The sequence below is a fragment of the Tupaia chinensis genome, unplaced genomic scaffold (genome assembly GCF_000334495.1).
Source record: "Tupaia chinensis unplaced genomic scaffold, TupChi_1.0 Scaffold144378_1, whole genome shotgun sequence".
NCBI classification, from domain to species: Eukaryota; Metazoa; Chordata; class Mammalia; order Scandentia; family Tupaiidae; genus Tupaia; species Tupaia belangeri.
In genome coordinates, this window is record NW_006204238.1 from 3,243,746 (window position 1) to 3,259,146 (window position 15,401).

Sequence of the window (15,401 nt, forward strand, 5' to 3'; positions counted from 1 at the left end):
TCTTTCCCTTGGCCGTCGTACAAGTAATTTTTCTCTACACTTGAAAAAAAAATTAAACAAATTCAGTGTACAATATATTTATTAAATAATTTTTATTTAGCATTTAGCACTGGAGAGGGTAGGAAAGGGTTAAAAGTCCATTTTAGGGTTGATAAAAAATATTGTATGTTCTTTTCCACTTTGGCTTCTCTCACTTCAGCTCAGAAATTGCTATGTCCACAGTGAGGTTTTAATATTATGTCTTTCCTGGCATTAGTTTGTGTTGGATTGAGTGTGTTTAGAGGCCAGTCTCCAGTCTCTGGAGAGACACCGCTGGTATCTTCTTCAGTCTCAGCTCCTGTCTTCTTGTATGAGAAGAAAGTGTAAACTAAGAGTGGTGGAACAAATTAACCAGGTGGTCAAATTACAAATGACTTGCTGCACTTGTATATGCTTCTGGTTTGACTCATTACCTTTTTTCAAAAGGTGCCTACATACACTCTTGGGTTATTCTTTTTCTTTGTCCTCTCTCAGAGTTATTTTCTCTTAGTCATTGCATTGACAAATAATTGACATTTATTTACAGTTGATCTGCAAAGTAGACAGAGAAGAGATGATCAACCCAACAGTGAGACATGAGCCAACCTTATGGAGTCTGACCCTCTGTTCTTCCTCTTCTTATCCTTCTGCGGCCTTTTCCATTTCCTCCAGTCATTTCTTGCTCTTTGTTTTCCTCCTTCATGTTGTTCTTTTCCCTGTAGGTAAATTCCCAAGCTTTGATTAGCCTCACTAGTACACATGAATTTTTCTCTGATCCTATATTTTTAGGAACAAAACTTTTACTTGAAGATATAATTTAGTTTATTTAAACACATAATGAAAAAAATCTATTATGTATCAGTCATTGCATTAAACTGGAGATGAACAACAAAAATAAGGGGCTCAGATTCTGATGAACAAGACAGATATTAACTGGCTGATAAGACACAGACACCAATTAAGCAAAACAGAAATGATACATCAGGACAGGTGATAATCATAGTTGGATGTAATTTTGGAGGCCCTAGTAGTGTTTTAAGTTGCGGGTTGTGAGAGTGGCTAGAGGAAGGACAAGCTATGTGTCATAAGGAAGAATTTGATTTAGGGCTACATGTATGGCCTCACCACCATCTGAAAGAGGAACATCAGTCTTGATCTTATTGTAGGTAATATGCTAATTCCAAAATGGGAATGTTCAAGGACATTGTGAAATCAACCCAATGAAGGGCCCTGATCTAAATTTGCTTATGGAGTGGAGTTCTAGGAATGCTTCCTGGGAGAAGCTGTCATAATTTGATACCCAAAGAGTCATACTTTGGAGTTTATCTGATAGCATGAGGGTGAGACCTGAAGGAATAATGTGTGTCATATGCAGGGTACAAGCAATTCACTATTCCTAGCGTGGAAGTGGGGTCTGGACAGGGGCCCGTTTCATTCCAGGCCCTTTATACCAGGCTGAAGTTTGTGGAACTGATCCTGAAGCACTGAGGAATCATTGAAAGGTTTTAACAAAAGAAAGCCGTACCAGATACTCATTTTAGAGATTATTTTCATGAGTGTGGGTTGGACAAATTTGAGAAGTACAAGGTTGGACACAACTTGACTAATAGGGAGGTTATTACAACTCTAGAGTGAAATCATGAGGGCCTTAGCTAAGATGAGGAAAACATCAAGTTCAAGAAATATTAAGAAACTCAGAGTTGAGGGAAAGGCAAAAAACAAGGGGGTTTGGGGATCAGCAGGTGGTATAGTGGTTAAGTGCTGGACTCCCACGTGGTCAACCATAGTTTCAATCCTGGACCCGGCAGCTTGAAACTCACACCAGGAACATGTGTGTATGTGCCTAAAATCCCGAGAGGAGAATGGAGGAGGGATTGTGGCATGGCCTTCCCCCATCCTCCAGGGTGTAATCTCTCATTTTATGTCTCTTTGTCTCACTCCGGTGAGTGCATACGCCCTATAGCAAATTTAGTTTGAATTATTATTAACATAACACATGATAAAGTTTTTATTTCCCACATAATAGAACCAAGTGATTGGCAGGCAGTTCTCCTCTATGTAGTAATTCAGGGATTGAGAGTCCTTCCATCTTATGGCTCCACCATTTTCAACTTGGTAATTTTTAAAAGATAGAAGAGCATGAAAGACTGTTCTTGTAAATTTTTATGTTAGCCCTGGAGATACGCATCACTTTTACAAGCTTTCCATTGGGGAGAACATATCATATGGCCAATCCTAACTTTAAGGAAGGCTGAGATATATAGGTAATACTGTGAGCTCAGGAATAAGAGGGAATGATTTTAGGAATCAACTAACAGACTGTTCCACAGGGCAACTGGGAAGCTTTTGAATACTGAAGTCCAAAAATTCAGAGGAAAAACCCGAGCTAGAAATGTGGTTTTAGGAGTTGTCAGAGACAAGGGCAGTTTATATCATGAAAGTAGATGAGGTTACTCTAGGGAACAGCTGTAGATAAGAGCAGTTGTTCTAGGATAGAGCCCTTCATTTGGCCAACATACAAGCAGTCTGGGTAAAAAGGAGCATGGAAACCTCAAGAGAGATAAGAGGAACCAGGACAGGATTATGCCAAGGAAACCCATGAGTGGGGAGTGGATAGATCAGGAATGGAGTAAAGTATTAGGTTGTTGGGAAAGTCATGACATATTTTTGTGTTTTTCTATGCAAAACTGCATCATGACTTTCGCAAGAGCCCAATAAATCTACAAGGTCTACTGAATCAAACCATGAGCTGTTAGAGATCTGATTGAGTATAGTTCTCATTTCAAGGGAAGACACCAGATTTCATTTAAGCAGAGAAAAGCCATAGAGAAGGAGAGAATCGAGAAACTGGATCCAGGGCATAATTGATGAATCAAAGTCCCTGAGAGAACAGGGACAAGAGAACTTATTAAAACGAAATGTTGAATTTATCAAAGTACTGCTTTTTTAAAAAAAAAAAAAAGCCAGTGTTTTGATTGATAACTGATCGTTATTATGAGCAATTTGCTAGTGTACCTAGCAATACAGAACATAATTATATTTGTAGTTCCATATTAATTGGTTTGTATGATCCATTCACCTATTCTGAGGATTATAATTAATCTTTGAAGGGAAAAATCACATGTCGAGGGGGACAAAATATAACACAGAAAAGAAAAATATTCTGAGGTGATTTTGTTATGACATTACCAAACTAAGGCAAATTCTAAGTCATTTATTTTCCCTAAAAACAGCGGTTACAGCCTGTTTGCTTGTGTTTAAACAAATGTTATTATCCTTAGTTTCCCTCTCTCCTACTCTTTAGATAGAAGCATGTTTAGAGGCCCTTTTTAAAAAGCATACTTTAATAATGGGAACATAAAAATAAAGAGGCTTATATTTGGATTGAGGTGGGTAGGTAATATTCTGGTGTTTGATGTTGAGCAACAAGTCCTAGTTTTATTAACAAGTTTTATTAACAGCTATCTTCTCCTTTTCCTTCCAGTTGCATATTTTCCACAGCTGCTCATAGCATTAAATTAAATTAAATTTTTAAATGCTTTAAAAATTGTTTCAGTATGTTATAAATTGCTTCTTGCTTCAGATAGAATATTTAGAGGTAGCAAATCTGGAAAGGAGCCATTGCTATTTATGTACTAATGATTAAGGCATTGACAAGAATGATTTTTTTCAGTGTGTTTCATATTTTATTCTAAATAGCATTTCCTGGAAGTGTTCAAATATATTACTTTTTGTAAAATCCTTAAACTATCACCAAAGGTCACATTTAGAACTTGAATTAGGAGTGCATTTTAATACTTGTGCTTTGATGCCTTGATGCATATAATGTTACTGCCTTAATAACGGTTTTCTTTTCTTTAAAATTCCAGTATTGGAAATGAGATCAAAGTGGGTGAAATGTATTTAAAGTATTTATTTTAATTTCAACCTATTTTCTAGGAAAGAAGTAGATAATCATATTCGCCTTTTATTTCTAATTCCTATCTTGGTTCCTGATTTATAACAGACTCTGAATAAATATTTGTGAATTGCAGATAACACTTGAATCATATCTTTTAGAAAAGTTGTGTAATTGAGTCATAATGGAGCATGCAGTATTTCTAGCTCATTTGTTGCACTGTTCTTTCTACACTTGATATCAGGGTCAATCTTTCACTGCAAAAAGATGAGTTGGCTATGAAATGAGCATCCAGCAATCATCTCTCCATTATGTTAGCCAGAATACATTTCTAAGCTAAAGTTGCACTATTCAAGAAATGTATGTTTGCTGATGAGATTTTAAAGAAAGTCATACTTTGTGTCACCCAGGCCCACGACTTCAATCATGCCCAGAAGCTCTTCTTCATCATAAGCCTATTTTTTCCCACCTATCACTTTCCCTCTTGTGATTCACTTACAGGTATATTTTCAGCCCCTTAATTCCCCTGTTTTATCAGCTTCTTGTTTTGTATGTTGAATAAGATCTTGAATTTTGAGAAGAATAAGGATATGGGTAGGGTCTGTGATCCTTAACTTGTAGTGCTCATCTTTTCAAAATCCCTTTCACTTACTTATTTTGTTCTTTCACTCCATAAGTATACTGTGCCTTTGTAAAACGTCAGGGGTGTGCTGGACATTGTATAGATGGGTGAGTCATGGTAGGTCGCACAATGCCTAGGTTCCTGGCATAGTCACCACTCTCAAGGAACACTGAAACAATGTCCTCTTAAGAGCTTTGCTAGGCCTTATTGTACAGCTGTCACAGTCTTAATTTCATACTGGAATTTTGCCCTTCCATACAACTTACTTGGGTCTCACATTATTATATTAGTCACATCAGCTCCAGTAAAAAAATAAATGTTCTAATTTTAGTGGCTTAGCATCCTGTATGTTTATTTTCCATTTGTATGGAACAGTGCATTGTGGTACTAAGTGGGCTCTGCTAGACTCATTCACTTAAGCACCCAGGCTGAGGAAAGCTCACCCACCTTCCAAGGTCACCTGTGATGTCAATGTCCATATTCTAGAAGGTAAAAGAGCATGAAGGATTGCAATCAAGTGATTTTTGTGGGCCAGAGCTCAGGAATCACACATATCACTTCCCTTTCTTCTGTGGTCAGGAACTCAGGCATGTGGCCATCCTTAAATGCAATAGAGAGCTGAGAAAGGCAGGTCGAGTGGTGGGGGGCAGTGGTCCCAAGAGAATTTCTGCTAAGCTGGGTTGAAGAATGATGATCAATTTCTCACTTCTGTCAGACTATACTTTACCTACCCCCATATCTTGCGAAGGTGTAGATAAAATGACTTGTCTTCTTTTGGTGATTGGTTGTGTTTCAGGAATCTGTTGGGAATTGATTTGAATATTTTATTTTTCTAAATACAGTGAACATGATAAAAGAGTAGGAAAGTCAGACATTTGAAAGTTTTCCTGTTAACCAGCTAACAATAGTTTTTATCAGGAGATACTGCTTTTCTCTTTCATAGTATTGCTCTTCCCATGAGCAAACTATTGGTACTTCCGTGAAAACCCTCTGAGCCTCTTCCTTCCATCCCTATTTCCCCAGGTGGTTGGCAGTCACATCCTCAGTGTTCTGATAGAACTTGCCTATGTTAGTTTAATTTAGTCATCCGAATACTAATAATGCAGAGAAAGAGAGGAGGGGAGGGAAGAGTTGAAATACAGTGTGATAGAATAACATACTAAATAGTGTAAGGACATACAGAAATGGCACTTAGATCTACCTCAGGGCAGAGGGAGAAGTGTGGAATGCTTCTTTTAGAGGAAGGAAGTTTGGTCTAAGTCTATTTTATTATTAACGGATACTTGCCCTTTCCCTAGATGATGAGCTTTTGGAGGAGAAGAACTGTGTTTTGATCATTTCTAACTCTAGCACTCAGTATAGTGCCAGGCTTATAATAGATTCTCACTAAGTTGTATTGACGAAGGGAAGGTGTAAGTGAATACATTTATAAACTTTATTTACACTGCATGTATTATCTCATGTATTGCTCACCACAGCTCTATGATAGGACAGGATATTCTTATACTTGGTTTATAGATAATGAACCAAAATTCAGAAATGCAGTATTCGACACTGTTGCATAATGGGTTAACAGAATAGCTCTCAGGTGATCTGCACCAATCTTGGAAACAAACTTTCAAATAGTACTTTGAAATTTGTAGCATGTGCTTCAGGGATAGAGCATCAAACCACTTGCTTCTCTTTACGTGTTGAAACCTATTTATTTAAATTGGGTCAAACAAGAATTTTTTTCTTAATTATTTTAAAGTTTATTTTGTATTTATTTCATGAGTCATAGAGACAGAGAGACAATACTCCCATCAGTCTTGACACTGATTCACCTGCAGTCTGGGATTATGAACACATGTGTGCCTGATGTGTTCAGGGAGGCCTCTGGACATGAACCTGGAACTTTCTTATGTGGGCCAGCCTCACAGAGCTTCATATTTTACTGCTGCATCAGCATTTAACCCCAAGAACTGAGAGATGGTTCTTCTACCATGTTTTACAGTGGTTTCTATTCCTGTCTGCAAAGTGTTTTGTACCCAGTAGGGGTTCTATAAATATTTCTTAACTAATAGATGGTGATTTAAAATATATAAATCAGATTGACTTAAATTGGACAAGCTTTCTGTTAGAGGCTGTCATAAGTTTTTACCTATGTAATCATTGTGTCACGGGGGACAGAATTTGCCTGTGGTAAATTCTAATTCAGGGATTCCATGTAAATTTAAGGGCCCTTTAACATGCTAGCTTAGTTTCTGGTTTTCTTTCTTTGCTGCTGCTTCATTCTTCTAGCATTCCTCCCTAAGAGTCTGCCTGAGGTCACTGTGCAGAAGCTGAGACTGCTGAGGAGTCTGTTTGTTTGTTTGCCTGAGAGTATGTTTGCTTGCTAGAGACAGAGAGAGGGGGGAAGGATGAAGTATGAGGGAGAAAGCACCCCCTATGTGAGATGTAGACACACCACAGTCCTTCCTCTATCTCTCCATCCTGTTGGGACTTTTGGCACACATGTGCATGTGCTCAGTCTGTCTTTCCAAGCCACCAGGGCCAGGACTCAAACCATGACATCAGCCATGTGGGATCTGCCTCCCCCAGTTACTAGGTCATGTGGCTGGCCATGTAGGTTCCTATGTAGCAAGCTGAGACATTTTGTAATAGAGCTGCTTTACTGTCTTTCAGTGCTCTACAAACCCAGAATTTATGATAAACATTTATTGCTTCCATCTCTGTTGTATCCATATTTGAACTATAAAGGTATCAACATTCTCTACAGAAATGTGACGTGATGCCCAGCTTATTAAAGTTGCATTTGACTAAGGATGAAGGCATTGCTTACAAAATTTTAAATTACTCATTTCCACATGGGTATTCTGCTTTATTTCAAACTTACATGTCTGAAACCAGACTCATTTTGTACCTTCCACTATGTCCCCTCCCCCTCATCACTTCCCAGCCATTACGAGCTACTAACCATTTCATGAGTACTTACACCTTCTCTTTATGCTGCTCAGCTAATTAATCCACATTCATGTAGTGTTGCATTGACCTCCAAATTGTCTCTGAAGTCATGGGATTTGAGTCTGTGTTCTAAAGCCAGGTCTTGAGTCTATTTTGTAATCTCCTTATAGCTCAGAAATTATGGAAAGGACCTGAGAGCCCTCTGAGAGTTTACTGGCAAGAGGACTTTGGTTTAAAAAAATGAATAAAATTTTAAGGAGGTTTTGATGTTAGAAGACCTTTAAGGACACTTAAATAAGAATTTATTTTATCCTCTGTGGAAACATTTGCTTTTCCCTAAACTCTGTAACCAGGAGACAGAATGGACAATGAGAAGTTTTTGAGTGTATGGCACATAGAAGGTGGCCAGTAAATGTATAATGAATGAGGGATGGATGGATGGACAAAAATAGACTGGTAATGGAGAAAGGATTCTGAACTCTGCTCTGTTTTCTATAGTTTCTGAGTGAGGTTTGTTTTTCATTTTGTTGTGTTTTATTCTTCTGAGAGAAAGATTAATGACAAGTGTTAGAAAGACAGACTCACCTTTCACATTAATCATTACACAGCAACACTATGGGTGCCTCAGTCTACTACCTAATGGCATTTTAATCTGTAGGAAAAGCAAGAGAAAGTGTCTGTAATTGAAGACTCAGTGGTGTCAATTATGTGCTTAAGAGGAGGTGGATCTCTGGAGTTTTGGATTTCAGTCTGGTATTTTGTAATGAAAGTAACATGCTAGAATTACATGAACGTTTTAAAATTTCTTTTTATCTTCAAAAAAATCATATTAGTCACACTTGATAAAGTGACATGTAATATTTATACTGAGCTTTATCTTTCAACCATAGGATGTTAGAATAACAAAATATTAGGTTGTGAAGCTTCAAGTACTAAGCAATGGAAGTCAGTAAATTTTTCTTGTTAATAATTCTAGTGTCAAATTCTTTCCTTTTTTCTTAAGTTTTTGCTATATGGCATGTGCACTTGCCAGAGACAGACAGAAAGACAGAAAGTGAGAAATTAGCCCCCCAGGCTGGGGGTGGGAGAAGGCCACACTGCAGTCCCTTCTTCTCCATTCTCCTTCTGAAATTTTGAGCATGCACACACACACACACACACACACACCTGGTGATTTTCAAGCCACTGGGTCTGGGATGCAAACTGCAGTTGCCATGTTGGGGTCCAGTGACTTAACCACAACGCCACCTGCTGGCTCCTCTAGTGGCATATTTTTGCAAGTTAATTTTGTTTGGTCACATATGAAAGAAGTGAAAAATAAAGAGTTACATATTTTTGGTTTCTATTTTGCAGGGGAAGATGGTGAAAGGAATGGGAGGTGCCATGGATTTGGTGTCCAGTGCCAAAACCAAAGTGGTCGTCACCATGGAGCATTCTGCAAAGGTAACGTGCCTTCTGCTCTTCATATAGTGCTTTCAGAACTCACCACCACCAAAATCTCTCATTTACCAGGTTACCTGACCATGATTTTTTATTATTTTCTCTGGTTCATTAAAGGCGATAGCATTTATATTTTAGAAAAAAGGAAAGTAAATAAAGGCAGTTATTTATTATTATCTGGCTAAGTGGTTGTTTAACTTTGAGTCAAACCAAATATCTGGGTGTTCTTTGAATAACTGCCCTGCACACACATTAAAACTAAAAGCTTTTATGTCTACTAGGGCAGTGCGAAGACGTCAAGGCAGACAGATTGGTTCAGATTCTAAGACAATTATAGTGGTTGTTATCTGTGTATAAAATCAAAGCATAACAGAATATAGGTCTTAAGAACAGTTATTTTCCAATAGACATATGGCCTTTTATCAAGGCTATGAGAAGCCATTTTTTTTTTTTTGAGAGGTTTTCACTATAGGGCGCGTGCACTTGCCAGACAGACAGAGAGAGACATAGAGACAGAAAGTGAGAAATCACCCCCAAGGGGGGGATGGTCACGCTGCAATCCCTTCTCCTCCATTCTGCTCTCGGGATCTTGGGCACGCACGCACACGCGCCCGGCATGAGTTTTAAGCCACCGGGTCTGGGACGCGAACCACGGTCGACTATGTGGGAGTCCAGCGACATAGCCATTATGCTAACTGCTGGTTCCCGAGAAGCCATTTTTAAAATATGTTAGAAAATGGTGGCCTTGGTGATAGCAAGTGCCCTTATTCTGAGAAGTATTATACATTTATTTTGATTAATTGTCATGTATTTATTGTGTACTTACTAAGTGCTAGGCACTTCTGGGATTTGGCGATACCAAAACTGGATAAAAATCACTGGTCTCATGGGGCATTTATTTAGTCTTCTTCCTTCATTAATAATTGCTATGATTAATTGAGCTTTTACTGTGTGCTGACAGTTCCCAAAGTATTCTGTGTATGCAAGCACGTGCAAGCTTGCTAGAGGTATTTTTTATGGATTCAGAAAGAAAGCTTTAGAGAGGTTAAGTAACTTGGCTGACATCACATAACTAGTGGAACTGAGATTAGTTAGAGCAAGGCCTCTCTGACCCTAAAACCCAGTATTTCGAACATGGAGACATTGGATTGTCTGAAAAGTTATGATGCATTTTTGTATAGAAAACATAGAGAAATAAGTCATGACTTTTCCAACAATCCAATATCACTTTCTTCATTCTCTCTACTTAGTAGTATCTTTAAACCAGCTGATCTTTATTGACTTCTTAACCTGAATTCATTAGCTTCTGCTGATTTGCAAAACTGATATTTCATTTTTCATGCTCCTTATTCATTCTCCTTTATTCTTTATCATTTTTGTAAAACAAAATCTACCTCTTCCTACTCTGAGGTAGCTCATTTGCCCTGTTTTTATTTGGTTGTGTAGACTTGCATAAGAGCATGGAGCTGGAAGATTTATACTTCCCTTGCTCCCCCCGGAGGAGGTCTGTTATAGGGTGATATGTACCACCAAATGATTTTGTTGTGAAAACTATAATAAATATGAATTATCACAAATTGTTTAGCAAACAGTGGGAAGTGAGCAGTGGTGCATAAATATGGAACAATAGAAATGGAACCAACACAGGTGACTTCTGAGAGATGCCTTGCAAAAGCATCCAAAATAATTTATTTTAGAGGCAGAAGGATGCCAAGCATGCAAATCAAATCCAAATCTTTTCCAGAACATAATGTTTATTTGGAGAAAATTCTTTTCAGCTTTCCTTTTGTTGTCACTTTATAATGTTGATGCATAAGCACTGAAGTCTGAGTTAGTTTGGATTATTTTTGTGTATTCATTTTCAAAACATTAAACCTGTATTTAGCAAATTTTCTCTCTTTTTTCTTCCCCTCAAAGTCCTTTCTTTCTTCTTAGCTGGAATTTTTGGTAGAAGAAAGTAAATGGGACCTCAAACTTCTAGCCGGAAATTCCTTATGAAAGCTTTCTGCAGTAGCAAGATCATATTTTCACCTTCTCTCCCTTTTTCTACTCTCAGTGTAGAAATTAGTGTTGAGTTTTAGACTAGAATTAGAGTTAAGTATTTTTCCCTGATACTTTTATTTGTACAAACCAACAGAATAAATTTTGGAAAATGGTGGACTTGATAATAGCAAATGTCCTTATTCTGAAAGTTATCATACATTTATTTTGATAAGTCATCAAATATTTATTAAGTGCTTATTATTTGCAGGTACTGCTAGGATTTGGCAATATCAAAACTAGATAAAAATCACTGATCTCATAGAGCTTATAGTCAATCTTCTTCAAATAATGATTTGCTCACACTTAACAGTTAGATAGCCTTGAAAACTGGATATCCAACTGTTCCTCTTTTCACCCCTTTGCATTGTGCCCACGGTCCTAGAGCATGTGGTTCTGACACTGTTTTGTTCACCTGGAGTCATTGTTACTGGCCCGGGTCAAGAAAACATGGGAACTTCTCTGCTTCTTTTCTGCATCTTTTGCTTTGACTAAAGATTGGTAGAGGCTGGAAAGGAGGTAGAGAAAAGAAGGTTTTTTAAACTCTTGGTATCTCCTCCAGCTAATAATGATCTGTTCTTGTAGACATGCCAGGTAACTGATTAAGTGAACAGCCCAGAAGACTAATCCCTAGAGTTTGTAAGACATGGGAGTGAAACGTTTTTATAGAAGGATTAAAACCTGAGAAAAGAAATATTATCTTGTACTCTTAGGCTGCTAACATTTTTTTTTTTTTTTTTTTTTTGGTAACTGGGTGGAACCATCAATGGGTTTTACTTCTTTTCTTTAGCTGCAGGGTTAGAGATGCAGGTTGTCTATAAACAGCATTGTTTGACCTTTAAAAACATGCTTTTGGGGGGGGGATCTTTTAATCACACAAAAGAAACTTTTTTCTTTCAAGTCTTTGCAACCAGCCGTTTCTTTTAGTTCAGGGGCCAGCAGCTTCTGGAACCTGTGACTGGCTGCCTCCTTGGTGTTGCTCCAGAGTAACCCTTACCTTCAGCATCCCACTGGGATATGGAGGAGCAGCCATCAAACTGGCATTGTAACATGCTTCTCATTTACGTTTAGACATCAGGATTTCAGGCAAAATTGTGAAGTAGGCAGTATTTCGGTGTCCAGACGCCTTCCTCCTTAAGCTGCTTTTCCTGTCCTTTTGCACATCCTATCCTCTGCTGTCTAAGAATGGGAGGAGATATAATTATAATTTGAGTATTTACTAGGTGAGGGTGTAATGCTTGGCATTGCTGAATCTCAGCCTCTCAGTGACCCTTGGAAGTAAGACTGGGACATAGGCAGGTATGAAGCTTGTCTAGATAGGCGGGGAGTAAGAGAGGCCAGCTGGGAGTTCGGTTGAGTTTGGGTCATCCCATGTTCAACATGCCACTGCATGCATGCTGCATCCACACCAGCATCCACCCACTTCTTCTCTTCTCAGAAAGCTTCAGGTTTCAAAATTAGCCCTTTCTTTTTGTTCTTTTTCCCTGGTCAAAGCTCTCTTTCCTCTGTGTGGTAGATATAGCAAAGCACTTAAAAGAAAACAGTCTGAGAAGCTATGTGTGCCCTCTAATGCCTTTCTTCCTCTCTTCCATTTTATATTAGAAACTTCTGGGACCAGCAGTTAGCATAATGACTGTGTCACTGGACTCCCATGTAGTCGACCGAGGTTTGCGTCCCGGACCTCGTGGCTTAAACTCACACTGGACGCGTGTGCGTGCGTGCCCAAGATTAACTCTCTATTGTCTACCTGCTACTGCCTTAAATGAAGAAGCAGCCTTTGTCAAAGTTTTAAACCCTATACAGAAGGTTGCAGAACTCCTTCACCGACTTGGATCTAAGGATGTCCCATCCCTTCCATTATGAGTTCTTGCCAAGACTCCTCATAACACCATGTTTAGCCCTCTGTGCTACTTGCCCTCTGCACCCTTCTTGGGTGCCATCTACATTTTTCGGCACCAATTATTATTTCTCATTCAGTGGCTCCTTAGTTTTTTACTTTGGCACATCAGGATTCTCTGATGAGTTTCAGAAATATATTTCTAAGTCCTGGTTAGATAACTTACCCTACTTGTTTCACAGTCACCTCAGCTCAACAGAATCACAGCGAAATGATCATCATTCCCGCTAGGTGTGTTCTTTTTGGCCCAACTAGAAAAGTCCTGGTCTTCCAACCTCCATCTGGAATGTCCCATCATGCCTACCTATACCAAGTCCTGCAGATACTGCATCCACAAGTACTCCTGTAATCTGCTCCCTCCTGTGTATCTCTACTCTTTTCACCTCTGTTTAGGTCTATGTCACATCTGAGTTAGTTACATAGGGACTAAGACATTGCAGGGAATGGACACTGGGATGTAGAAGGACAGCACATTTCAAGGAATTTACAGTTAGGTCTCTGTTGTCAGGGAGCAAAGGGTGAAGGATTGGGTGGAAAAAATGCACATGCATACATTGCTCATGTATGTGCACACACACACACACACACACACACACCCTGAGCATCTTCTCTACACAGTGACTAGAGTGATTTTTAAAATATGTAAAGGGGATCATGGTACTTTATCCTCAACTGAAAAACACTCAGTTGCTTCCCACCTCACTTAGATTCAAGTTCAAAATGTTTCCCATTGTCTCTAAAGCTTCCATGGTTGGTTGACTCCACCCCGTTACCTCTCTCTCTCTTTTTAAAATTTATTTTATACATTTAATTACTGTACATCACTTTGCTTATAAGTTGAATTTACCCAACATGAATACTCTTCACACCAGTCCAGTTAAGGATTCAAAACGCATTATCAACAGATAGTAGCCACTTTCTGTGTCCCATAAATGTCTTGCCTCTCTATTTTCTTCAGTTTCTTTTCTTACACTCTCCCCCTACTCCCACCCTCTTCCCATATTATCTCCAGAATCTATAACCATTTTTAATGCTTCTATGTCTTCTAATCTCTCAGTTTCCACCACACAGTACAGATAGTTGGTATATGTTGAGTGGAAACATAACAATGTCTCTCTTTCATAGCCTGGCTTGCTTCACTCAGCAGTAAATTGTCCATTTCTATCACCCCATTAACTCTCTGATTCCATCTTTAACTGTTGTCCTACTCACCCATTTGGCTCCAGCCAGACTCACTTTCTGTAAGTTTCTGACAGCATCCTCCTGCCTTGGGGCATTTGCACTTGTTATTCTCTGGTCTCAGAATACTTTTTTCCCAGTATGATTCAGTCCCTCATTTTATTCAGGATCAAAATTCCAGAGAAACTTTCTCTGACTACTCTACTATATAAAACAGAAATCTACCATTTTCTGATAATTCTTTATCTCCCCTCTTTATTATAATGTAAGCTTCATGGAGTACTTGATATACAGTAGGGCTCAATAAATAACTGCTGCATTAATTAGTTCTTGAAATAATGATGACACCAAGAATACAGTCTTCTCCAGGCTATTTCATGTTTTCTGACTTCATTTTATCATTATGATACTTTTTTTTTTTTTGGAGAGGTTTTCGCTATAGGGCGCGTGTGCTCACCAGACAGACAGAGACATAGAAACAGAAAGCGAGAAATCACCCCCCAGAGGGGATGGTCACGCCACAATCCCTTCTCCTCCATTCTCCTCTCGGGATCTTGGGCGTGTACACACACGCGCCCGGTGTGTTTTAAGCCACCGGGTCCGGGACACGAACCGCGGTCAACCACGTGGGAGTCCAGCGACATAGCCATTACGCTAACTGCTGGTTCCCTCATTATGATACTCTTATGAGATAGGTCTTACTATTACCCTTCCCAAAATGAGCACATCAAAAGGTTGTAGAGGTTAAATAATTTGATAAAAATCAAGTGGAAAATGAAGAGCAAAACCAAGCCAGAGTCCATGTATCCTGCCTTTGGACCTCATTTTTCTTTCGCTAAACTTTTCTGCCTGGTGAATAATATCACCATTAAAATCGTAAAGTATTTTGTTCTCAATATGCTGTTCTAGAAATGTGTTCTTAAGAGTATAACTTTCAGAGCACAAAAGAAATTCTGTCACAGTTGTCATTTATTGAAAACAAGTGAAGCTTGAGTACTTATTTTAGAGAACCTAAATGAGAGCTCTATTTCTAAAACAGGTTTAGATTTTATTTTTATTACAGTAGAAGGTCTGGATTCTAAAGGGATAAAAAGAATCATAATGATAATTGCTATGAATTTGAGAATAAATTTTTGTTAAGTTTTCTTATTTAGTCCAATTGTGTCTGATACCATGAGTCTCATATAGAAATCTTAAATGTTATCAGGAATTATTTTAAAACGTGAATTGTATTAATTCCATGTTTTTCAAATTAAATGTGCTACTAAAACCAGCAGTGTTTTGATTTTAAAATTCTTTCATTAAAAACATTCTTGAGATCATTTTCAGCAACACTGAAAAGTATAATAAAATAAAGTATCCCT

The 15,401-nt window shown here is 38.4% G+C and overlaps 1 protein-coding gene across 1 annotated transcript in view; it reads left to right on the forward strand.

Annotated features, from left to right (window-relative positions):
- OXCT1 (3-oxoacid CoA-transferase 1) overlaps positions 1-15,401 on the forward strand; it is a 170,090-nt gene that overhangs the window by 133,889 nt on the left and 20,800 nt on the right. The window contains exon 14 of the mRNA XM_006166967.3: positions 8,835-8,924. Within this exon, the coding sequence (XP_006167029.1) occupies positions 8,835-8,924 (90 nt within the window). The remainder of the gene's footprint in view (positions 1-8,834; positions 8,925-15,401) is intronic.